The sequence below is a fragment of the Chroicocephalus ridibundus genome, chromosome 1 (assembly GCF_963924245.1).
Source record: "Chroicocephalus ridibundus chromosome 1, bChrRid1.1, whole genome shotgun sequence".
NCBI lineage: Eukaryota > Metazoa > Chordata > Aves > Charadriiformes > Laridae > Chroicocephalus > Chroicocephalus ridibundus.
In genome coordinates this window covers 132,582,413-132,608,917 of record NC_086284.1, presented here as the reverse complement: position 1 = coordinate 132,608,917, position 26,505 = coordinate 132,582,413, and the positions used below count along the sequence as shown (strand labels likewise).

Here is a 26,505-nt window from a genome sequence, read left to right as displayed (position 1 = left end):
CGCCCGGCCCGGCCCGGCCCGTCCGGAATGCGCGGCCCGGCCGCCCCCTGCCGCCGGGACCGGCGCGACCAGGCCCCACCCCTAGGCCCGCCCCTGTCCCCGCCGAAGGGGCGGGGCTCTGCCGGCGGCGGCTTCCTCCGTCCCTCGCTTCCCTCGTCGGCGCTTGCGCCGTTCGCCGCTGCCGCGCAGGCGCCGTGGGGGCGGGGAGAAGGGTCCGGTGTGGAATTGCGGTGGCCGTTTGCCGGCGCCGTTCGCAGCGGGGTGGTGCGGCGGGGATGAGCCTCCGCCCGGCCCGGCCAAGGGGACGCGGGCGGAGGGACGCCGCTCGCCAGGCCGGGCCCTCAGCAGCCCGCTCTCCGCTGCCGGTGGCGTGTCCCCCCCCGCCCCCCGCAGCCGAGCGGCCGCGGAGCTGAGGGGGCGCCGCTGACCGGAGCCCGCCCGCTCGGGCCCTGCTGGCCCCGGGGCGAGGGAGGGGGGCGCGCAGGTAGAGGGGCGGCCGAGCCCCCGGGGGGGCGGGGGCCGTTGGGGCGGCCCGGCCCCCCCCCTCCCCTCCCTCCCTCCCTCCCTCCCTCCCTCCCTCCCTCCCTCCCTCCCTCCCTCTCTTCCCCCAGGCGGTGGTTCGGCGGGCGAGGGGGGGACGCGGCCCGGCGCCCGCGGGGAGGATGGTGAAGCCGCCCCCAGCCCCCGCGGCCGTCCGGGAGGCGGCGGAGCCGAGTCGGGCCCGGTCAGCGCCCCGCAGGGGCTGAGGGGGATGAGCCGTGCCCCGGCGGGTGGTCGCTAGCGGAAGGATGACCACTCCCGCCCTGCTGCCGCTCTCCGGGCGGAGGCTGCCCCCCCTGAACCTGGGGGCCTCCGCCTTCCCCCACCACAGGGCTACCTTGAGACTCTCCGAAAAATTTATCCTGCTCCTTATTCTTAGTGCCTTCATCACCCTGTGCTTCGGGGCGTTCTTCTTCCTCCCCGACTCCTCGAAGCACAAGCGCTTCGACCTGGGCTTGGAGGATGTGCTCATTCCCCATGTGGACACCAGCAAAGGGGGCAAAAACCTCGGCGGCTTCCTCATCCACGGGCAGGGGCACGACGAGCACCGGCACAGGTAGGTGCCTTGCTCGCCGGTAAGGCAGCAGGACCGGGTGGAAGGGAGAGAGAGACCCATTAGGACGGGTCCTTCCCGCTCCTGATGTCGCTCCTGTTCCCCGACAACCCTGTGTCTTCCCGACCGGTGTGTCAACTTCTGGGCTCCAGCGTCGCCTCCTCCGGCTGCCATATGTAGCCCTGTCTCCATGTTTTCTTTTCCAGTGTGAATTTAGCCTTCTGACTAGCGAGGGCTGGGAGGATAAACGTGAGCTGTCCTCCCGTTTCTTGCCCTAACCAATTTCCTGGGTCAGCCCTGGGAAAAAGGGGGTTAAGTTACGGCGTTAGTGGAGACTAATAAGTGACTGAAAAACTGCTGCATATTTTCCGTAGCTTTTACGTGCGTACTCAAAACAGCTGCTTGTTGCCGAATAGTGCGACAAGAACTTTGATCTGATGAAGACTTCATGCTGTGACCCAGAGGCTGTCAGCCTGCGACGTGCAGGACACAGAAGTAGCGTAGACGGCTAAATTGCCTTTTCTGGCCTTTAAAATCACTTATTATAATGTTACTCTGGGCAATCGGAGATGCTGGTGGCTAAGTTTCCTTGGTTGTGTTTGCGAGTGTAAAGAAATGGGAGATAAAATAGTATTTAAGAGTAACAAGGGTAAATGTCATGCTGTTAATAGCTTTTTGGGGCCACCTAAAGCTTTGTGCAGTGCAAACCTCTAAATGTTCAAGGCTGCGTCATGTGAAGCCTTCAAAACAGATTAAAAAATTTAAATGAGGGTTATACAGTATGTTTGCTTCTAACATACTTTAATTGTTTAAATGCTACTGTAGCGCCTAGATTATAATGAAGTTACTGATCTCTCTTCACTGTCAAGGATGTGTAAAATGTGATGTTGAGTCATAAAATATATGTTCTTTCATACTCAAAATAGTAATACAGTGAAATTTAAAGAAAGGTTACTTATAGTGTTCCTTTGAGAATAGTTTAAAATATGTTCTATTGACATGATACAAGAATTATTTAAAGGTTATTTGTGCTATATTAAAAGGAGAGGGTTTAATTGCCTCTTTTTATTCATTTGTTATGTGTTATAAAGACTACCTGAATACTATGGTATTTTTCCTTAAGGCTTCTTTGCTGTTGGATGTCTTGGGGCACTTATCATGAGCTCTTTCTCCCTAACTGAAAGGGCATGGATGCTTAATATTTAACGAGGACTTCTTTTGTCTATCATGATAATTGCTGGTGCAGTTAAATGTTGCACAAAACATAGGTTTAGACACTCTAACATGCCTTTGAAGTTCTCATCTTTCACTTTTTTTTGTGATCTTTTTTTCTTAGTTTCCCCAGTCACTGTGCTACATGCAGTCAAAATCAGGTTCTAAAATAGAAGACAGATGAAACAAAAAGAAGAGTTCAGAAATTTTCAAAACTCCAGCTGTGACTATTATACCTTGTGTTGCCCAGTTGCCCAGTAGATGGGCTGTAAAAAAAAAAAAAAAAGTTTGTTGATACTGATGGTTCTGGAGTGATGCTCTCGATTAACCTACTTGTATGGGTCCTTTTCAGGTTTCCTCTTTTAAGTGTAATTCCTGAGGCTACAGCTTTAGTAATGAAGTGTGTACTGTTTTTGTCTGTCATGTGTAGATAAGCAGTAACTTATAACTGTTGGAGCTAAATGTGTTTTGCTGGTTTGGGATCTGTTCTTAAACGAAGTGGTTATCCTGTCATCAGTTAACTCTGCTATAGTTCCTCTGTAAGCTATGAATGTGTGTACCTCCCCCTGCCCCCCACCCAAAACTGTCGCTGTTACATACAGTTGTTTTTTTTATGGCTGCCTTTTGAATTGTTGTTTGAGCAAGAATAGATATTTTAGCCCTGCAGACCATTGGATTATTCCAAGCATGTCTTAACTACTAAAAAAACCTGCCTGCTTCACCTGTGTGTAAGGCCCTTATGTGAATGACAAAATACGTGTTGTGAAGCAAGGTTATGTGCTTTACTTCTGGAGTGATTTTTCCGGCTTATTACCACACAGTCCTGTCAAGAGGCTATTTGCTAGCTTGGAGCTGATATGGTGATCGTTTTCCATAAAGGAAAACACCTGTTGCCACTTTGATTGCCGAGTTCCTGCTCCTGGATTGCAGGGAAGTTGACAGAGTATTTTGCGAAAGCACTGGGTCTTCAGTAGTGAATTCTAGATTACCTGTTATCTCAGTTTGGGATGGATAACTTTGTTGAGCTTGCTGTCAAGGAGCAAAGTCAAGTGTCAGCTGCTCTGTAAGTGTTGTTTTTTTGGATGGCACTGAGGAGAGTTAGGGTACAAAAGATCCAGAGAAATTAACCTACTGGTCATACAAAGGAGGATGCAGTCTAAGATGTCAAGTGTGATGATGGATTGACAAACTGCATTTCCAAAAATTGTGGGACTTCAGAGGAAATCGGGTCAAAGGTCATTCATATGGTGTGTACACTTGATCATGAAATCACAGGTGTGTTCATTTAGTGACTAAAGGAAAGTGTTTCCTCTGTGAATGCTGGTATTGACCTCTGTCAAATGATAAACCCCACATATCGTTATTATGCTGTTCCCCTGGTATGTAGGCTATAATATTTTAATACTCTTTTTCCTCTACCTCTTAATTTTTGAGCTTTGTAGGCTGTTGGAGGATATTCATATTTCTATCTTCTAAGAAAATACAGCAATGATGTAGGTAGAGGATTGTCGTGCAGCCATGCTTTAGTGTTGGGTGTACAAACAATGGTTCTCACTGGACCTTTTCTGTATTCCTCGCATTGCTTTCCCACCTCTTTCCCTGGCCCCCCTTGACATTCTTGAGTGTTTTTATTATTGTTGTTACAGTGGTTATCCCTTGGCGATGTTAACTTTACATCTTCCATTAACCTGTTTTCTTTCACTGCTCCTGCCCCTCTTCCCCTCTCCCTTTCCAGGCAGAAAAAGGCAGGGGGAAACCCCGCTCCCTTCGTGATGTATTTGTTCAAGAATTACAGTGTCCTTGCCTATCATCCAAAGAAAAACAACTTTCTTGTAAAAAGATGGTTTAAAATCTGGAATAAAACTGCAGTTTATATTTTGGAAAATGGATGGGCTGTAGTGCTAGTTAACACTCATTTTTAGCTAGTTGTTTCACGAGTAAGCTTTTCATGTGCACACGCAGGATAGCACGTGGGGAGCGGGTTAGTAATGCTGGAAAGGTGTACCACAAAACTTTGCCTCTGGGAGGAGGGAGAGTGGAAGAGACTAGTCCAGGACTTGTGAAGATATGTGCATACACACGCTTTCTAAAAATCTATTTAATTTCCCAAAGATGAATTTCTCTCCATTTCAAATAGGATATTGCAGAAATTCTGGAGTGAGAACAGCACGGTTTTGAGCACACGTCTTGCCAAATAAACTTGTGCATCACTCAAATTTTGTTACATAGTGTTAGATAACTGTCGCTTCTCCCAAACTTCTGCATCTCCCCTGCCACACAAAAACACTTCAGGTGTTTCTCACTAATCAGTTACTTTCCAGCTATCTTAGGTATTTTATTCTTCAGTACCAGGTCTGAAAGATAGCTTTGGAACCAAAACAAAACATTCTTATGGTTTCTTGGTGTCTAATATAAATGAGTGAGAATGCAGGCGCCCTATAATCTCCTTGATTTATCAGATCTTTTTAAAATAAGATTATCTGTAATATGAAAATTGAGCGGACTTGTTTCTTTAATGATGTGTCAAGCAGCTGCTCTTTATATTACTTGACAAAAGTTAAGATGATTTCGGTGGCGAAAGTACATTAATCTTACAGGCAACGAATAATGTAATTTTACGAGCTCAAAGCTGCAAAGCCACTTTGTAACAGCGCTTGGACTACTGTTGTGCCAACAATTCAGTCCTTCAGAATTTGCAGAGCTGTATCTTCAGCTGCTAAGTTCCTGTGTATTACTTCAGTGATAATTCCTGCCTGTGCTTAAAAAAACAACCCCCACCAACCCCTGTATCATCAGATCGATAGCAGGTGCTGCTAGTACAACCGACCACCTCAATGGCCCTGGCCTCTGTGTATGAGTAGGTGTAGATCAGTGTAAATCATGCCTTTGACTTTGTTTCTGTGAAGCTGAGGAATATTAACTTCTGTGTTACGCAAAGATATAAGCTCAGCAGTCTGATATGACCAGTTGTGGATCAGCAGCTGTATGGCAATAGTCTAAAAGTGCTCTTTCTTCAGTTACTCAATATATGGTTGTGTCTAGGGCAGTAGCAGCTGCTGTCTCTACTCTTAGGAGGTGAAAGTAACAAAAAATTATTCTGAAGAGCTTTTAGTCTTAATTTCTTCTTTAAAATCCTGCATTTTTATTTTCTTTTTAAAGAAACATGAAAGGCTTAATATGCCTCTCTTGAATACCTTTAAGTCATATAGACCAGAGAAGATAATTAGCCATAGTAGAAGCAGGCAGAGGAGATAATTTAACCTCTATTAGTCAGTGGGATCAGTGTCTCCTGTCATCCTCTGCCATGCCATCAAGTATAAAAGTGCATAAAGCTCTTTGCTCTTCCTTTCCTGCCTTTACTTGAGGCACAGCTCATTACTGCAATTAAGAGTACTTGCTGTTGTGATTCAGAGAACTTGTTTTTTCCCCTGAAAGGTGAGGAGCTAGTGCAGCATCTGGGCCTCAACCCCTACTCTGTCCAGTTTTTTGTTGCATGAAGTTGAGCCCGTCTCCAGGCTCTACTCTGTGGAGTAGACTCCACGGTCTGTCTGAAACGTGGGCACTGAGTTTAAGCTGAGATGCTTCATCTAGAAGCACCACGCAGGAGATGCAGGTCCTCATGGTGACACCTCTGGAGCTGAAGAGGGCAGGAGTAGTATGTTCCAAGGAAAGGTTCAGAAACATCTCATATGTCTAGGGCAAAGAAGTCTTAACTGTCTCGTGTCAGTCTTCAGCTGTTAAAGCCGCAAGAGCACTGCACATCTTTAGCTGGAGGCTTTTCTCGGAGTTTTTAGTAGCCACGTGTCGTTCTCTGTTTTGAGAAGAGGCTTCAGAAAAGATGCTGGTACTCGAAGACTTATGGGAGTTTTATTTCTCTTTATTTCTTCTGGAGTCCGCACATTATACCCGTAAACTCACTTTTAACTTCTCCTGAAGTTGTACTGGACTGTGGGAGAGGTACCCTCTTGTATTATTTCTAAGGTTCTGCTGAAATTAGTGCATTATGTTATAGGCTGAGAAATGCTTTCATCTTCGAATTACAAAATGCAAATTCTAGACCATCTGTTTAGATGTCCTCCCTCCTCCCCCCCCATCTGCTGAACAGCCTACATCGTATGTAGAATGCTGCTTTCTTCAAGTTATCTATCTTGCTGTCAAAGTATTTCCTGTACTATGAAAGAGAGAAGTCAAGAGATGGTGTTCTCCAGTTCTTATCCTTTCCAGTTAAAAAAACTCAAACCAAAACAAAACCCAAGAACTTTAACTTGTTGGTTTTCTGCATGATCTACACTTTGTCTACATGCTGGAAAACAATCAGGCGTGGGAAAACTGCAGAAAGTCTGCTGGCTGGATTTAGGCCAGGTAGTGGGTGGGAGGCAGTAGCACTTTGGTTCATTTGGAGTTTTGTAGATTAAAATCTCAAAAGAACTTTAGCATAAATGTGGGTTGCTTGATGATGGTAGCAGTGTAGGCAATAGTAAGCATCATGGCTAGTTGTGGGCATATTACACTAAAGAGTTCTCCCATCCTCTGATCCTCTGTTTCCTGTAGTAAATACAAACATCTCGATCCTGCTCAGCTAGTTATGAGTTATGGGTGTCTGCTTCCTTACAACAAAAGGTTGTAAAATGTAAAAAAAAAAAAAAAAAATTAGGTGTAAAACTAATTACGAGTTCGGTGAGGACATGTGTTGCATGTGTACGTGTTTTCATAACAATTTAACTGAGGATCAATATGGGCAAAGAGGAAAAATTTTTGTAATGCCTTTCTTGTCTTGTTAGGTCCTTCATTGTCTGATCTATTGTCCTATGCAGAGCAAATTATGTAGCTTCATCCGTTCACTCAAAGATGTGGAGGTTCTGTATTATTTGGTATTTGAAGATATCAAAAGATAAAGAAGATCACTTTCCCTGGTAACTTCCATTCTTGTTTTTTGAGTACTCAACCGGGTGCGCTGTTGTTCCTAAAATTAAAAAAAACAAACAAACCAACCAAACTTGAGAAGATATGCTATAGGTTATTTATTAACCACCTTTTCTAAGCTAGTGACTACTCTTTAAAGGCATCTTTAGCGTTGTCTCCTAAGCAAACAAAGTTTACGTGGCTGTGCTGTACGTTCACCTATAGCGCTTGCTGACCCTGTTCTGTTCTCTATTTCCCCTTTCTCCTCCATAACATCTACCAGCAGCAAAGGGTGACCTGTCAAAATAAGTACGTTTCTGTCTCTTGTGCATATGTCATTGCTTGGTGAAAGACCTTAATTAGGCACAGTGCTGAAGGAAGAGTCACAACCGGGAGCCCAAGAGTCATCTGTGATACTTGGTCTGCTGCTAGTCAATCTGCACAAGTGTAACTCTGAACCAGCCACAATACCTTGGTTCTTTACCAGTCGCTGGAGAAGGGTGGTTGGAAATTAACACTGTGGTAGGAAAGAGCCAGGTTTTATGGGCCAGTAGCAATGGGATGTGTTACTGAGGTGACAGGAGGCATTGGGACAGAAAGCTACAGGACACTGATGTACGAGGAGCAGCTGAGGGAGCTGGTGCTGTTTAGCCTGGAGAAAAGGAGGCTGAGAGGAGATTTTACCTCTCTCTACAGTTACTCCCACGTGTAATGAGGTGGGTGTTAGTCTTTTTCCCAGGTAACGAGTGACATGACAAGAGGAAATGGCCTCAAGTTGTGCCAGGGGAGGTTTAAATTGGATATTGGGTAAAAATTCTTCACTGAAAGGGTTATCAAGCATTGGAATAGGCTGCCCAAGGAAGTGGTTGAGTCACCATCCCTGGAGATATTTAAAAGATGAGTAGGCGTGGCATTTAGGGACGTGGTTTAGTGGTGGACTTGGCAGTGCTAGGTTAATGGTTGGACTGGATGATCTTAAAGGTCTTTTCCAACCTGAATGATTCTGACATACCAGGCTATGTTAGTTCTGCTCCTTACAGGATTTATTTGCACAGACGTTGAATCACATTTATGATTCCATCTTGCTGCCTTCAGTTTTTCAAATGTTCTTACAATGCAAACCCATGAACTGGATTACCATGCATATGGTATTTGGCATTAGTTTCATTGATGTTTTATGTGCTTTCTCACTTGTTAGTCACCTCTTAAACCAAACCACTGCAGGATTTTGTAAATTCTTCCCCAGCTCCTTGTCATAGTGCTGCCATTGAGGCTTACAATGGACAGGTAACTATTCTCTATGATTCTATTTGAGAGAAAGTTTGAGCTTTTTAGCTGTCTTAAAATTATGTAATCTGATCGGTATGACATGAGCAAAATTACAGCTTTAAGGGAGTGCATATGATGAAAGTATTTTCTTGCTGCATAAAGATTTAAAAGCTGTTAAGTGAAATTCCTTTCCGTCTATTAACACCAGCATGCAGAAATGTCAATTTTCACGTTTAATGTGTGCTGGAAGACTTTTGCAAGATGACATTCATCTCAGCTGAGGTTTAGCACTGTCTGTAGGCCAGCACGGCATCTGAAGTTTGCACAGGCAAGCTGCATAAGTAGTTTCTCCCTCTCAGTAATTTGTTATCGTTTTTCTCTGGGAGCTGCTGACATGTTTTAACTGCTGAAGTGTACAGTTAGGCCACTTATGAGCAAGTGACCGTCAGTGGTAAATCAAACTAATCCGTTTTTCTTTCTATTGGATCAAACTGAATGTGCTCACAAAGGGTAAGAAAAACATCTCGTCTGTGGGAGTGGCAGAGCCCTTAAATCCTGTAGTGGGAAGCGGAAGATCGCATCTGCCATGTTCTTGCTCTGATTATCCTGCTGAATAAGTAAACTTATGCTGAATACGCTGGGGTCAGTTGTACAATTGTACTCATGGTTTAGGCTTGGTAGCTAGTAAGAATAGCTTATAGCATGTACTGTTTCCTCAGAAGATTTTTCTGGATATGTTGCTATCTTTACAAATTTACTGCATTTTGAGTGCTGTTTACTATTTTCCCCGTGCAAGTTAGGGGATCTGCTTTTACTCCAGAATACTTGCATCCTTTCTAGAGTATATTCAAAAAATCATAGTCCAGATCTGACTTCCTGGACTGCAAACTTTCTGCTTGTTTTCATTACTTCATGACATCAGATTTGCTCTACGCTTTAAAAACAGAACTTGAAAAAATACCTGTTTAAGATCTCAAAAGTAGCGGGAAATATGCTTGTCAGAGAAGAGGGGAGTTATTTTCCTGTGTAAGAGATATAATATAGATATAATATTCTCTCCCGCTTTTTTTTTTCCCCTAGAGAAAGAAAATTCAGTCCTGAAAAAATGGTGATGTGAACTAGTTTGACTAAGAACCATGTTTCTAGTGACCTTTTAAATCTCTTGTTAATCAGGTTTATCTTGGAAGCAGTGAAGAGTGTTTAATTCTAAACTTAATAATTGCAGATGATGCAAGCATGTGTCTGTTTTCCCAGTGCTACAATCACACATCCTTAGTTTCCTAAAGGCATCTGTTCTACTGTTGTTGGTTTCTATTTGAGTGGAAAGTGTTCCCCAAATTATTAAGTAACACACATACTGAATTCTGAATTGCAATGCAGTGTTCTGGAGAAGAAAATACTGCAGGGAGGTAAGTGGGCTCTTCTGCATCGTGGAGTTCTGATATTATAAAGGGAATATTTCGTACAAGGAATTCAAATTTCTATTTTTTTGCAATTAATTACACCTTCTAGAGACAGTGGAATCTACAGCAATTTAAATATCAATGGGTCTCTGAAAGGGCTATTTTCCAGTAAGAAGGAAAATCAAAACAAATGAAAAATATTGCTAAGAATTTAACAGTTTTTAACTCCAATTTTGTTACTGTATCTAGCACACTACTCCCATTTTAACTAGTTGTTGTTAATCTGAACTGTTAAAAATACTGATTTAGGTACTTAAAACCAGTGAAGTTGGATCTACAAACTGATATACTTAAGTTGGTCCACATCAGTGCGGTGAAAAGTTCATGCAGTATGAATGTTTTTCCTATTCGTTTGTTAAATGAATTACTAATTCACATTCCAGATGATGGAAGGGAACTTACCTGCACTGCAATAACTATCACCCTGATAACTGAGAATTTAATTGGGGAGTTTTCTACCTTGTCTGGGAACTTTCTTATCTTGAGGGACTGATGCTTATGGAAGGATACCAAGGTATCTACATAGTGTTATCTATAAGCTGCTCTGTGAAGTGGATAATGAACTGTCTCTGCTGTCATTTCAGTATTACATACAAAACTTTAAAACAAATGGCTAATGAGGTGACTGATATTCTACTGGCAGTTCTTACAAAGAACTTCAGTTATACACTTGTTGCAACTTTTTCTGATAGTGATATTGCTGAACAAAATGATTGGGAATCATTCAACGTTGTATTGGTAACCAAAGGAGTGGTTTTTTTGGGTTGTTTTTTTTAAAAAAAAAAAAAAAACAAAACACAACCAACAAAAAATCCTGACCCAAAACCAAATAAAAAAAATCTCCAAACATCACCCCATCATTCTTGGTATTACTTGATGTGAAGAGCAACGACAGCAAAAAAACCCCACAGTGATGGAAGAGAACCTGGAATCTTTCTGGCTGGATTTCACCCGGTCCTGTGTTGGCACACTGCAGCATTTGATAGGTGCTTGCTGGCCAGAGTAGGCAATGGGAACAGTTTATTGACTCAAAGTCAAATGCCTAATGATGACATTGTTCCTGTGTGTATTTGTGAGACAACACAATTTTTGAGATTGTGTTAATAATGCTACATGTGAACCCCAGGCCCTTGGTTTGCTTAGGTTTTTATAGATGTGTAGGTTTTTTGATATGTTTATTTTGGTTTCTATAAATCACTTGAGCACTAATTTTATTCAGATGGATGTGCTATTGCAGCTTATGCATAGTGGTTTTCTTGACACCCTCTCTCCCCTCTTTAGACATAATTTTCTCAGAATAGCATCTGGCCGTCACACTACAGTGGGACTAGATCATCCAGTCTACTGCTATTACAAAGAAAAATGAGGCTTGACATATTCGTGTCAATTTGGCAAGATGCCTGAATCATTATGCTCAATGAAATATGTGACGTTTCAAGTGGTAGCGTAACCTGCAGGAACGCTTGCAGGAGGAACTTAAGGCACTGCAAAGAAAATGCCGCCTTTCCTTGGTCTGGGAGGTTCAGATGCTGACACAAGTCACCTGATCAGCCCCCAGCACAAGGGTGTGATTTAGTCCTTTAAAGTATGTAATCTTATTCAAAGTTTTTCATACTCTAGAATTTGCTGGTGGTGATCCTGGGAAAATTTAAAGTGCCTTTTGAGTTTAAATGGAAAAAACCCAAGGAAATATGTATGGATCTTCATTTCATACAGTTACAAGTAAACAAACCAACAACCAGCTAGAACTCCAAAGTCATGTGTATAATTTTTGAGTAAGTCGTAATTACTTGGTGTTCTGTGGTTCCCTAGCAAGTTTGTTTTGGACCTTTATGGGTTCATAGTATTGATTTTTAGAAAAAAGTGAATTATGTTATATTGTCTAGTGTTCTAAAAACTAGAAAATATGTGGAAGCATAAAGAAATTAAAATACTTGTTAAATTCGATACTTAACAAATTCATTTTTTCTGACTTCCATTAATAAGGAAAAATTCTGGAGCCTGTGCAGACTGTAAAGAGAGTTCTCCAAGTTGCCTTAAAGAAATTGCCTTAAAATGCGTCAGGCATAACCTTGCCTCACCAGCTTTCAGATGGGTTCAGTAATGCTTAAAATAGAAAGCCTTTTGAGATTTAGAAAGCCTTATATTTACACCAAACTGTTCAAAATTGTTTGTGGCAGACCGTTTTTGGTTTTTATATTTTATTTTCAGTTTCTGCTGTACCTCTCCTTTCTATAGAATCTGTCACTTATTTTTAGCAATTTGACCCTCCTGTTTTCAGTTCAGTGCTCAACAGCCGAAATAAAACAAGGCTGTGAATGTGGCGAGTGCTATCCAATGGTTGTGTGGTCAGAAGATGTCTGGAACAGCGTCACCTTCTTCTCTGCTATGTGGGGATGGGAAAGCTTGGAGGGATAGGGAGGATAGGAGGAGTTGGATGGAAGTGTAACCCAGAAGTTTTTCCTATGTTCCTTTATGCCATGCTGTTTTTTCACATCACAGATATCCTTTGCCCCAGCCTTTCTTCCACAAAGGCTACGTGTGGTCCTGAAATACATTGTGGTGACCAGTGGCTAATACTGCCTCATCTTCTTTCAAACTGTTAAGAATGACTGAACTTTAACCTGTGAGAAGCAATAGTAAATAAAAGCCTCTGTAAAATTTAAGAAATCCTCAAGTAGGAAAGCTACATAAGGCTTTGACAGCCATCTGAAATACCATGTTTTGTGTTCTTTTTTTTTCTCCCATCCCTTCTATCTGGAATCCAAAACGCTAATGACTGAAGGTGACGTAATGTCTATAGGGGAGGGAATTAAACTTCCATTTCCTAGTCAGAGCGCTTGATTTTGCAGCGTCTTTACTTCGGGGTTGGAAAGAACTTCCAACTCTAATATTAAACTTCCATACGTGACAGTGGCTGCAAGGATGTGACCTTTTGCCACAGCATTAATCTTCAGAAATAGAGTCTTCGTCTATAGAACTGCCATGGATAAGTGTGTGGCATCTTCTAGCATAAGCAGAGGTTCTTCAAGCGGGAGATACACAGCAATTATTAGTTGGCTTGTGCAGAGAGCCTAGCCAGTTAGGCTATTTACTGAGGATTAATGTGCTTACCAGCTCAATGAGTCCCTGCTGGCCTCGAAGGTGTAAGGTAGGAAAATATCAGCCTCCTTTGATTCTTGGAGAGGCTTGATTCTTGATCTTGCTGAGTCAATATATTCCAACTCCACTTTTTTTTCAGATTTTTATGCCTTTTTGAGTCAATATTTTTATTTTGAATGAAGTTAAATGTCTCATTAATTTTGTTGGGTTTCCTACCTTTTGTGACTTACAGCCATGAGAGAGTATCCTCTCATCATGTAACAGTTTGGTTTTGGTAGAGTTGAGCCCAAGCTCACGCTGGACTTTGGGTCGTAAAGAGTTGAATGTCTTGGCTTGATGATCTTGGGACTGCAAGTTTGTTTACTCTGGACCAGTATGTTTGAAACTTTTGCATCTGAATTTCTCAAAATAAACATGATTTTGTTGCCTATAGCCAGTGAAGAAAGAGTTGTAAGTTGTTTCTAGTTCCAGAGTTTCCATTAGTCAAATCAACAATGTTATCCTGTTTGAGTCATCTCTTTCTTAATTATCTACTGTTCTATTATGGGTAGTATACTTGTTAGGGAAATTACCTCTTTTTCATGAAAGAGGTAAGGAAGTTGCCAAAATCATTTGAAATAATGAAACAGATTTTAATTTAATCTTAGAGGAATCAAACATGTGACTACAGCTGTCCATGAGCTGCATGTTGTTGCTGGGAATTTAGGGAGCTGACTACGGTAGTGGTGAAGGAAGAAATTTGCCTTTACATGCTGGATATATGCGTGTATTAAGCAAATTAAGAGAGGACGATAACACAGTGTGTGCTCTGTAGTGTTTATAAAGCTATCTGAAAAATCTGAGGTTCTATTGATGAAGACAACTCAAAGATCAGATTCCTGAGACACTGTATATTCCTGGCTCTTCTGTTGTTTTGGATGCATGTTCTGGGCTATAGTACTTCTCTGTGTTTTCTGTGTTGGTCATGTTGAGTCGTGCCCAGCTCATCTGCTGCTTATATGTAAAGCCTGTGTATGTAGTCTGTAAAACATTTTAACATTAAAGTATTTCACTGATACTGGAAATTGCACTGACAGCTGTTAACCAGTGTTTCATTGCTTTAGTTTAGTCTGTTAATTTTATCATAGGTTTATGAAGAACATTCATGATAGTTCTCAATGTACTACTATACTAGAGTCGTAGATGTGTACGCTACTGAAACATTGCTCGCTGTATTTTGTTTCATCACTTATATCCTGACAATATGTTTAGTGCAGTTGTATATGAACAAAGATCTGCTTAGGAGGTCCCAGAGAATGCCAAGTCATCTTTAGCTGACTTGATTGTAATGTGTAAGAATAGTTTAATCATCACAATTTTCTTTTTTATACTTTTTCTGCATTCTGTTGCATTTTCTGTTGTGATGCTAACATCCTTACCTTGTTTATGGGTCAGTCATTCCTTAGACTACGTGCTGGATTTTACTACTGTAATTGGCTGTCAACAATATCGGTTACTCACTTGAGAAGACATTGGAATTGGGAGGTATCTTTTCCAGGGTGAAATTTATCGCTCATATTTTCTGCAGTTTGCTCATATATGAGGGAAGTCCACTGCATGATTTATGGTAATGATATCTACATCCTTGAAGATTCTCAGAAGCTGTCTGGACGTGGTCCTGGGCAATTGTCTCTAGGTGGCCCTGGTTGAGCAGGGGGGTTGGACAACGTGACCTCCAGAAGTCCCTTCCCACCTCAACTTTTATGTGATTTTATGATGGGGACTGTATTCTTTTCTGACATGCAGAGAGCTGCTTTCCGTATTTATAAAGGTACTGAGGAGTCTGAGCCTTGCATTGTTATATTTTTTTGGGTGGGGAGTTACTGATCCAGTGTTGCTTTTCTGGCCTTTTTTTAAAAGGCCAAAAACCCCAACACCCAATTATATGTGTCTCGAATCAAAATTTTGTAGTTTATTAGCAGGATGGATGATTTTAATGCGGAAACTTATTAAAAGCACCTGGAAGGCTAAATAATTTGTCACACAGTTGTCTTTCATCCTCTGCTTTATTGACAAGATTAAAGAACTTCGGGCGTAATGAGATGCAGTTTTGCTCTGTGGAACAGTGCAGATTAGACCATACGTCATGATTTCAGGTATTTTGTTGCTCTGTCTTTAGTTACTGTTTTGGCTGATTTGCCAAGTAGAGAGGTAAAAAGCTTTGCTGTTCTTTCCTTCTAACCAGTCCCAGAGATGCTATACGGGAGAAGAACTTTTATAGAGTATTTCCATTTTAACTAATCCAATATTACTGTTAAAAGTATATCTACACTGCAGTCTGTGTCCTCTTATATGAAATCCTTTTGGATCACAGTGTAAGTGCAATATATATTCCCCCCCCACCCCGCGACATAAGGACTGTGTTTAACAACAGAACATTGCCTGCAGCTTCTGTCCTGTCTGGGTTTTTCTCATGACGTGTCACGAAATACCTTGTGAAAGCTACTGGTATTCTGAGTTGGAATTAATTTTTTTTTTTCTATTTTTGCCTCATAATTCTTCCAGCTTCTGTGAAGCAGGACTACTTTTCAAACTGCTGCTGCATAGAGGGCAGGCAGTGCTGGTGACTGGTGTGATCCTGCCAATGCTATGGTGCAAGGAGCTGGTCTGTGTCATTCAGACTAATCAAACGCTGCTCTCGTGCCAAGGCAAAGCTAATTAACTAGCACTGATGCTGGGTTAGCCAGGAGCGTTGTGCAGAACTGTTTCCTGGTGGCAAGAGGAGCAAGTCAAGAGAAATTGCTGTAGACATGTATTTTTAGTTCCTGTTTGGACTCGGCTGCTCACCTCTAGTAGTGTTGTCCCTCTATAATGAATTCTGATCTTAAACACATTGATATACGGGTATCAATTTACACTATAGCTACATGGTAACAGTTATAGGTGGAGGAGGATGGGGATAAATCTGAGCAGTAGTGTGAACTTCCAATGGGGTATTTAAAGCACTGTTGCTTCTGGGATGTGCAAAGCAACTCTGGCTGGGTGAGTAAAATAGCATTATGGAAATGTGGTAGCTTGTGTCGACAGAACATCTGTGTGAGGGTAGTCACTTCCTTAGAGCTCTGTAGAACCTGCCAGAGGGTTTCCCGTGCAGAGAAGTCTAGTACCATCTGCTCACCTGAAAGTTTGCCATCTCTGAGTCTACATTATATGCTATTTGCTGCTTTGACTTTGCAATAGCCTTTGTCTCTTTATGTGTACTTTTGCTGTCAACTTATTTTAAAGTTGAACAATTGAGAATTCTTAGACTAAGACAATACTCATATGGCTATTGCTTTAAATTTCTACCTTTCTCCATCTGTTTTTCTTCAGCTGATGAGAGTCTTTGGGCTTACTGCTGGAGATCAGGCTGCTGACAAGGCTCATGGTGTAGGAGGAGGGAGCTACCATACTTACTGTGGTACTCCTTTTCAACACAGGCATCAGGGAGAAGATGTTGCTTCAACTAATATAATCCTCATTTTTCCAGTATGGAGGTGGGAAAAGGAAAATAAGTACCTGATTAGGAACAGGAACCTGGAGGGGGAAAGTATGTCGGGGCTAGCAGAGGGCTTTGGTGGTGGTGAGAAGGAATAATTATTTTCTTTCTTTGGAAGATGGAGGTAGGAACTGCACATGGAGGGAAATAAAAGGGGATGGGATGACTGTGAAATAGTGCCTTTTGCTTTCCTCCCCTTTTTCCTTAAGTAGACTGACATGGTTTGAGGCATAAGAAAAGGCAAGCATTGGCTGAGCAAAGTATCAAAGACTAATCAGAGTGGCACTGGGGAGAGGAGACATTTGAAGCAAGATGGTGCTCAGTAAGGCATAAATAAAATTTAAGATGGTAGGGAGTGACTCTTACCTGGCCGAGGAAGCAATATCATTGGGATAAACTAGTGGAGAGGAAACCATATGGCTGAGTGAGGGCATAGAGGTGATGGTGGGGAATGACTGGGATTAGTGGCCATGTGAGTTTGTGGGCAGAAAACATTAGAGCTTGGGCTCTAATTTAACATCCCTGAACATGCAGGTCTACAACACTTGAAGCTGATGTTCTGTTCTGCCGTGTTCCCAAGGCATTTAATATTGCCTATATCATTGCCCCAACAGCAGTGTTTGGGCAGTCGGCCAGTTAGGAGACCTGATTTGGCCTGAAATGATCGGTGATTTTTCAGCTGTCTCAGCTCATCACTGGCTGACTGGCTTGCTGCCTGGTCTCCTGAGTACCAGCATAAAGAGTAAGGGAGCTTGTTTTGGTAGGGCAACTAAAGCCCTGAAACTTAAAGAATGATTTGCACAGAGATGGTGACCCACACAAGGAATACAGAGTTATAATATCCTGTATTACACAAGCCAATGTTACAACTACTATTGTTGATCATACTATTAGTACTGCAGTTATACACAGCCAATCTTTAACCTAATAAATCAGCAGCATATGTGGACATACAAGCATCATGCACATGCTAGTGGACTTGCTGCTGCAGAAACACTAATTTTCTAGCCATCAGTGACTCACTGCAGCAACACCAGAGAAGCCGTCTGTGTTCCTGTGCACTGTCTGGCTGGTGATCAGGAGAGGGGACCCATGCTGATGGTGGACAATTACTCATCCAGGGATATTCTCTTACCACTGCACACATGTGGCTTCCCTACCTCGGGCATACGGTGAAGACAGTGCCATCGTCTCTCTGACTGGAAGTCAGGTCTGCAGGTGGGTCCCCTCTGAGGTTGTCAGAAGAACTTCCCAAAGCTTTACCTGCCACAGCTTGTGCTTGCACTGGTGGTCTCTGCTCTAGGTGTTGCGTGGGTTGTCCAGTCAGTTCACTTATCTCACCATGATTTTATCCAATAGTCCTCAGTTTCCAGCAGATCCTTGACTTATTACTGTTGGCTTTGACTGTTTGCTTCAGAGCTCTACAGTTAGTTTCATTTCTTGTTCTACCAGTCGCCTTAAAGCCACAATTTACACGTTTGTCTCTGGCAGCCTCTGTTAAGGGAAGGCTGTGTGGACTCATCTGTAGAGGAAAGATTGCTCCTGCTTCTTTACCCACGTTAGCTTTGGTTGTCAGGGAACTAATCCCATGCAAAAAAACCTCAGAACAAACAAATATTCATGAGAGTACTACCAAGCCCCCAGATAGTCTACTGTGTTAAGACCCTCAATCAGTTCAACAACCACTGACAAGTGCCAGAGCTGGTGCAAGGTTAAGTGGGACCTTTCACTTGGTGGTAGCTAGGTATTAACCAGCTTAAATATAATGTGAAACTGTAGCTGGAGTCTTTTTTTGTTGTGTTTTTTTTTTTTTTTTTTTCCTGCTGCAAGCTGATATGTGTGAAACTCTGTCAAGGTATTTTTCTCTTCCTCTGTTGTTGACCTACATAGTAATGGATAGCAGGATGCTGTCATTCTTTATTAACTCAAATGGTGGAGTCTCTTATAGATGTAAAGGTCTAACCTTACCATTTTGAATCACTGGGATATTAAAATGATTGTCGTAACTTTTAGTGGTTGTTGCTTCTGAGTTTCCTTAAAAAACAGCCCCCTACCCACAAACACAATTCTGTGCAGCAGATGTCTTTTGGCACCTTGTTTTTCCTTTCTGGTGTCCTGAGCTCTGTTCTCAAGGTTACTTACTTGACGCTTTGAAAAGTCAGCCAAACATTACTACTCACAGTTGATGTGTTTAATTTTTTCTGTTTGTTATTTTAAACTAAATAAAACCCGTTCTTAATGAAGTAAAAGTGGGTTAATAGAGGTGTTTGCTTGTTAGCTGTGTTGCTTGAAAAGTTTTCTTGGTCTGTTTTATGGTTTGCTTGGTCTTTCCCCCCCTGCCAAAAACAAGAGTAGGCCAGGAGTTATCCTCTTTCTACTGTTGTTCTTCCTGGACTCATATGTTTAGTGTGGGGTTTTTGGTGAGTGTTTTGGGCAAATTCTTCTCAAGTTCTTTCCCCTCTTGTTCTTTCATTTTAGAACAAGCTTATATCTATGTGGAATGCCAGAGAAGCGTCATCTGTCCTACCACATGTGGAGAGTGAGGCTGTCCTGGTATATTAAGTATTTAATGTGTTTATATTTAGCACTTTCTATTGCAAGGAATTAATGCGGCTTTCTTTGTGACATTCTTACACTGTGATTTCAGCAGGCCTCCTCTGTTGGAGGAGTGTTTTCAAGCTATATCTTGTGAAGGTAAACAGGTAAAATCCTGTTTCTCTTTTGCTTAAATTTCTCTTGTATTGCTGTTTCTGTATCTCGGGTGAAATGTCAGGAAACTCTTCATAGCTTATTAATCAAACTAACATCACATGTTCTGTTATTGGGCTAAACTACCTGAACAAGAAGAGCATGCTATAATCAATAGATGTGCTAAGAAATTCCTTTTTGTCTTTACTCTGTGGGTATGTAGAAGGAAAAGGCTTCTAGTTAAACTTGCTCAATTTCTGGAGGCTATTTGGGCCCTTTCAATCACTCCTGAAGATTTTCTGCATGCCTCCAGAACTTTTTCCTCCTCTGGGAGCATCGTGTGCGGAAGGTGGAATTTGTAACTCTGGGAGCAAAGATGATCAGGAAAGAAAGAAGGTAGAGCAAGGATGCTGTGTGTAATGCACATGGGATTGGAGTTCCTTTGTTGTTGCTTTGTCCTTATTTCTGTCCCCGTCTTTTCCCAAAATGCCTGTACAGTCTAAGTTTATGAACCCAGCACCCTGTCTTGGCACAGCTCTCTACCAATGTAACTAGTACAGAGGGTCATGGGGTGGCAAGTCAGTACTGTAGTGCAAGCTTCCATAGAGCATATACTGAAATGGTTGCTGGTGTACAAAAAGGGACCCATGACTCATTTTCTTTAGGTAGAAAATTATGTAAGAATAATATTTAAAAAAACCCGCAACAAACCATGAAACTTTTAACTCCAGACAATATTAAAATGTTAAACAGCGAAGAAAGTGCTAGTTCTGCACTTGCACATGCAACTTTAATGTGGTTCTTTCTGTGTTCAAAAGGGTGAGAATTCAGGTGTAGCGGAAACCTGTAATAATCTTGGTTTTCATGTGCTTGAATCTATTTTTTTAATCTAAAATTAGCTGTCTAAGTCTGGCTAATTTTAGAATTCTGTTTAACATTGGGCAGCTTAAGTAGGACTGTGGTTTCCTGGGAAAAAGCTGCCATCAAAGCAGGTTTGTTTTTATCATTGTGAAAAGTGAGTCTGTATATTTAATTTTGTATAGAATAAAGAAAAATAAACAACTTCTGTGAAGATGGTGGCATGATGACCTCTAAGAAAGATCAGCTTCTAGTAGATGGAAAATGCTTGAGACTCTGCAGCGACTTTTGTGATACATGCCAAATCATAGAATGAACTCCTCCCTGGCTTGTTGGGTTTGTCTCTGTTTTGGTTGATTGGTTTTTTTTCCCCTATTGGAAACTCTACATTTTGGCAGGAATAGTAGACTGGACCTAAAATAATATATTTAAGAGCTTGATGCTGTGTAATGGGGAGTGCTTTTGTTCCTTTTATTTCTGCTTGAGCGTACGCTTCAGTATCTGATCTGTGCCATCAACATCAATGGGACTACTTTGTCATATATGTAAACGTGCTTATTTGTAAAATGTCTTCTTTAATAAAAAGCAGAGATGACACACTGCTCTTGCCTGGGAACCCAGTTCTGTGTAATTGCTTTGTCACCATCACAGGACTGGCTATGTATTATTCTGTCTTGATCAAGCTGTCTTCTATATCAATAAATAATACGGTATGCAAGGCGTTTGTCCATACTGTATTAGACTTGACTGTGGTGAGTAAAGTGTAAATACCCTGATACGTTGCTATATACATATCTAAACTTGCACAACAGCAGTGTTTCCAGCTACCTAGAGTGGTTTAGAGTAGAAAATTCTGTGGTTTGACATTGTTAACTCTAGTAGGCTTCTGCAGTGTTGAATTAAAATTATCTGACTATTTTTGGTGCTGTTCAAATCATGCATCAAAATAAACTGCACTTCCAGATGTTCATTCTTACTATCTTGCTCATTTCTAACTTTTTATCCTACTCAAGTCTCTTCTTCAATACTGATTTCTTTTTCTGTTTCTTATTCCTAGAGTCTATATGTTTTTGTCATTCCTGCTTCCTGCAAAGTTCTTCCATCTTTATTACTTTAGAAAACTATAAATAAATCTGTCTCATCGGGGCACTTAATTGGAAAGGAAGATCTGATGCTCCAGTTAGTATGGTGCTGGGAGACAGGAAGCTATTTAAAACACTTTTACACAGGGCAGGTAGCAACATTCTTCTCATTCAGGTTTCCTCATAAAACATTAAGAGATCCTAAATTTCATAACATTTTAGTAAGACTTTGGCTTTTCAGTGTCCTTTTTTAGAAGTAAGATTGATTCCTAAATAATAAACTTTTTCCTCTCTTAGCATTGTAAGTCCTTTGACAATCAGATTTAAGACCTTGTTCTGCAGAGGCTTAATATTCGGCACAAAAGTAATTAGCTGCAGCTGTTAGATGAAGTTTCTTTAATCAGCAAAAATTCTGAAATAATGCCTATTTTTGATTATATGTTAGTGCCTTGAGGCAAATCTAATTGTATTCTCTTTTACATCGTATAAGCAAAAAGGGTCCAAATGAGATGTGTTTGATAGAGCTGTAGCAATTGAAAACTACATTGTTGAACTTCATGCATCTATTGCTTTTCCTAACAAAGTATTTTCATACCTGAATTGCACTAAGGCACTGAAAACTGAATGAGTTTGCTTTTATCTAGTTGAAAACTTGTGTAAAGCATATAACTTGTATTTTTTTTCGTTTGTTCCTCACTAATGAAAGTTGCATTCATTGCTGTTGTAGGCTTAAAAGGAAAAAAAGGTATCGCATTTCTTCCTGAAATAGTTGATCTGATTCTTCTGAAAATTTATTTCAGCTGATACTATAACTACAAAACTAAGAAAATTCATGTAAGCTTAAAATGCTTATTCAGTCTCTGGTGACCCTTCTTAGCGCTGTTTGTGTTTGTAGAAAACATCTGCCTTTCTTCACTAGTAAAACGTAAGCTGACTGTACTGGCTATGACAGTGCTTTCAGGTCCCAAGAAAGCCATTAGCTTGAGCTTCGTGTCCTCCTCCTTTTTTGAGTTGATGCTTGGGATTATATGGCTGCTGGAGAGAGAGACCAGGAACAAATGCCTTTGCTAATGCTCACAGCACTTGACAGAATCTCAGGAGAAAAAATTTTCCCAGTTCTGTGCATGTTAACGTTCATAACATCAGAAGCAAATAATTCCCTAAGGATGACCCTTTGCCAGCATGTGTCTCTTTTTTTTTTTTTTTTTTTTGGTCTCCTTCAGAAATTATACATGTTCCACATTTGGTTGTGGAATCTGTATTGTTTTGTTTTTAACAGGAAGATATGTACTTATTACCATTGTGAAAGAAAACAAGAGATGTCTTATATGCAGATGCACTTTATTAATGAAGTATTTTGTTGGGTGTGTGGCATTATGATGATTTATGAGGATTCTGGATATGTTCCAAAATCTTATAAAAGGTATCTAGCAATACTAAGAATTTTTTTGGCTTTCGGTTTTGTAGAGGGCTTGCCCTTCATGCATAAGGGATGTGCTTCAACTCTCTACTCCTTTCTGCAAGTTCTGTGTGCCCGTTCAATCTGTGTTTTTGAAATTCTTTCTAAATATATTCCTTAAGGGGTTTGTTTGTCCTCATTCAAGAGCTGCTTCCAAATGCCCTGCCTTAAATTACAAGACAAAGGAAAAAATTGGGTAGACACAGATACAGGAGTAACAAGCAGCAGTGGCCTTTAATGATCAGCAGGGAAATCTGTGAATTTAATGTATTGGACATCTAGAAGTGGCCATGTTTTCTTTCTGTTTTGCCTAGAAAAATATATATAGTGAATTATAGTTTTTGCAGAGGGGGAAAAAAGTACAGAAAGGCAGCATAGGGATGCAAGTAGTTAAGTGGATTGTCTTCCTAACGGAATTGCCGGATGAACAGAACAAGATCAAGCTCTGAGGGCTTCTAACTGTATGGGTTCAGAAAGACTGCATTTAAAATACATGGAAACTAAGCAGAAAAATTTATGTGTAGTCAAATTCTAGGAAATGGGAAGAATGCCCAGACACTGGCAATCTGGGCAATGGAGAAGTTTCCACTGCTGAACAAAAGATGTGGGAGGAAAATTAAAGTTACAGTTCCTTTGACTTGAAGGTGACACCCAGCTATCTACAAAGAAATGTCATACTGAGGTTTTGCGTTAGACAAGAGAAGCAGACCTGGAGCAGGATCTGTGAGCTTCCATCATAGAGGTGAGAGTTTTTGAGAGCAGTGGTGAAGGTGGCTGAAGGCCCAGATTCTTGGTCTAAGACGTGGCTGCAAAAGAGATCAATTAGGGATATCATTATTGCACAGAAATGGAAGGAAGTTGGAATGGAATTTGAGAGGGGCTATTTAGGATTAAAGGAGAGTGCCAGTGTCAGTGGCTTAATTCTCTTTCCTCTCCCTAGCATAGTCCAAAGTTGAATGATGAAAGTGAGAGGACTGGTGTTCAGAGTGGTGGCCATGCCTTTATAGAAGACCAAGGAAGCAAGCTAGTGAAGCCTAAATTGGTACAAATAATAGCAAGGGAAGTCAGGAAATAACAACGTTGAGCAGGTCAAGGGGAAGTGTGATGGCAAGAGGAAAAACTTCTGAAACTGGATGGAGAGGCATAAGAGGACTTGAATAAGGACTCTGTCTTGTGTTCCTTGTGTTTGAGGGGCGGTACTCATGTCATATGCAAATCTAACTGCTTGCTGGAAATAAATTCTGCTGTCACCTTTGTCTAAAGAAACCACTCAAGGAATTCGCAATGTGGATTGATTTTTCTGGGCAATGAGGGGCAGTAGATATATATCCAGTATTCGTGTGTGTCACGAATGTATTTTCTCCATGTACTAGGAAAACGTGATTGGTTTGTAGTATGTGTGGATGTTATAAAATGATGTATGCTGCAAGACTGGAAGGAAAAACAACTTTTGTAGTTAACATGTGAAATGATTTTTAGGCATTGACTCTCAAAAGATTTATTTATTTACTTATTTTTTAAATAAATGCCTATCTTTTTGTTTCACCATGTCTCTGAAAGTAGCCTCTGGTTGAAGATTAAACTTGACAAAAGGGCAAGAGTTCAGAATTTCCACCCAGGGTTTTTTCTGGATGACAGGCTTACACAAATACTTATGTGCTCTAACAGTTCCTGTCTGTCCATCTGCTGAAAAGCCAAACGATAGCAAACTGGTTGTCCTTTTGGTATGGTGACCCAGTGCTCTGCTTTTTAGTGTGAGAGAGCAGTTGCTGGTGGCCAGTTTTCCTTTCTTGACTCCCTTTTAATTTTGATTTCGGTTTTTGATCTTGAATCTTATGTACATGTATGAAAGCATTTTTAGGTTGGGTTTTGTTTTTTTTTTTTTTTTTTGCAATTCAGTTTCTCGAGAGCCTGTTGTGTCACAGCAGATAGGAGAGACATGTTAAAAGTCATTGTCTTGGCAAGTGAAGCTTTAGTAGCTGTTAAGTTCAGAAGGCTCACTACTGTGTGCATAATTAAAGCACATTAAGTTTCAGTTAGTGATTTGGTTATCAAGTATTATAACTTGTGGTCTTTTCTGAATGGCCTTTAGACAGCTTGTGGACACTTTTAAGTGTGTACAGTGTTCCTGCATAAGCAGCTGTAATAGTTAATTACAGTGATTGTTTAAAAAACTTGCACCTGTTTCTAGCCTGCACTTTTCTAGTTTCAGATTCTAATTATTAGGTTTATTTATGGTTCCTGCTGGCAAAAATAGTCTAATCACAGATTCTTTTAATAATATTGCTTGTTTTAAAGTAGCTGTTGCTGTAGTTTTCATGGTAAAAATCTCTGTCTTGAGGTCTTAGAACAAGCTGTTGATGTGACTAGAAGAAAGCAGCAGCTTTCTGTTAGGTAAGGTTTTTGAAATTTTACTCAAAATGGTCTGTATTTTAAGAGTTTGCTTATGTTGCCTAGAAGCAGGGGGTGTGGGGGGAAGGTAGTTGGATAGGGAAACTGTTTGACACATTTTGATGTAAGTGTTTATGCTGGGATTCTTTCCAATCTTATATTTTTAGATTGATCCCTTCTGATGTCTCTTTAATTCAGAGTGTTTGAATGTAGTGATACCCACGTGTATTAAACTGTTGCTGACTCTTTCTTATGCTGGATGGGCAGCGTGTTCGGGGTTTGAGTGTGACTGGGGGGGGTGTCAGCTGCTCACATGCTTCAAATCTTCTCATTCTCTTCACTTTATTCTGTATTTTCACTTAGCTCTTGTTGCTTAAGAACTCAGAAGAATCGTGGTATTGGTATTTAGGGGTGCGATTTTTTTCTTCCATTAGGGTCATATACTTGAATATATTTGGCAAAATATGTCTTCAGCTGGAATGTAGAATATGACATTTCTTGTAGCTCATGCTGTCCATCATTGGTAATTGCATAGAGAATACCTGTCTGCAGAAGAAGCTCTTGTACTATCTCCTGTAAACTTCCTCAAATACCTGTTGACCTTTCTCTTCATCTTACTGTTTTCTTATGTTTGTCTCAAAATGTCACTTCCTGGAAGACTTAGAACTGATCATACAGTTAGCACTAGAATTTTTGATCTCTATTGAGTCTCTGTGTATGTTCTTCAGACACTTAGGTATTCTGCTGAGTGACTGAAGGAAAGTAGGCTGTCATTCAAACCACCTTAATGACTCTAATTGGATTATAGTGCTGTAGAAATCAACAGCTTTTGTATGTTTATATAGTGGTTCCTGCAGTGTAAACAGACATGAGTTCAAAACTTGTTTTCCAATTTATGACTGTTTCATGCAGTTTTAATCTAGAAATAGAGGAAGTTGGTAGAGTGATGGATCGTTTATTATTGCTGTTGTATACAGCACCTGGGACTGAAAATTAAAAGGAAAGGTAAAGGCAAAATCTACATGGCCCTTGATCTTGATGGTGCAAAATCCTGAAGGGGCACAAAGCACATCACCAGTGACTCATTTTAGTGAGTTAGACTCACTGTAACTACTCAGTCGTCATTAATCTTTTTCACACTGTGGGATCGTATTTGGGGATGTGCATGTGGACCGTGGGTTTCACCAAAACCATTTCTATTTATGAATAAATCACACTCATTATAAAGCATCCTCTTCAAATTAGGTTAATGTGAATATACCTTGAACATCTTTTTATTAAGGTCTGAGATACATTGTTACCCCGTTTTTCTAAGAATTCAGGTTTTTCAGTGGTAGTTGATCCTTTGCAAAAATAATATCTATTAACAAAATGTTCGCAGATCTAGTCAGAAGGTAGAGCCTGCCGCTTGCCTCCAGAAATTGTTTTGAAAATGAGAAGCGTACCCTCAAAACACAGTATCCTCACAC

The 26,505-nt window shown here is 40.9% G+C and overlaps 1 protein-coding gene across 2 annotated transcripts in view; it reads left to right on the top strand.

Moving 5' to 3' along the window:
* The first annotated feature begins 573 nt into the window (after positions 1 to 573).
* Positions 574 to 26,505, top strand: part of MAN1A2 (mannosidase alpha class 1A member 2) — a 139,221-nt gene continuing 113,289 nt past the window's right edge. For both annotated transcript variants that reach the window (XR_010073388.1, XM_063353067.1), the window contains exon 1: positions 574 to 1,096. Coding sequence is in view for 1 of the 2 variants with exons in the window: in XM_063353067.1 (XP_063209137.1) it covers positions 789 to 1,096 (308 nt within the window). In the remaining variant the exon portion in view is untranslated. The remainder of the gene's footprint in view (positions 1,097 to 26,505) is intronic.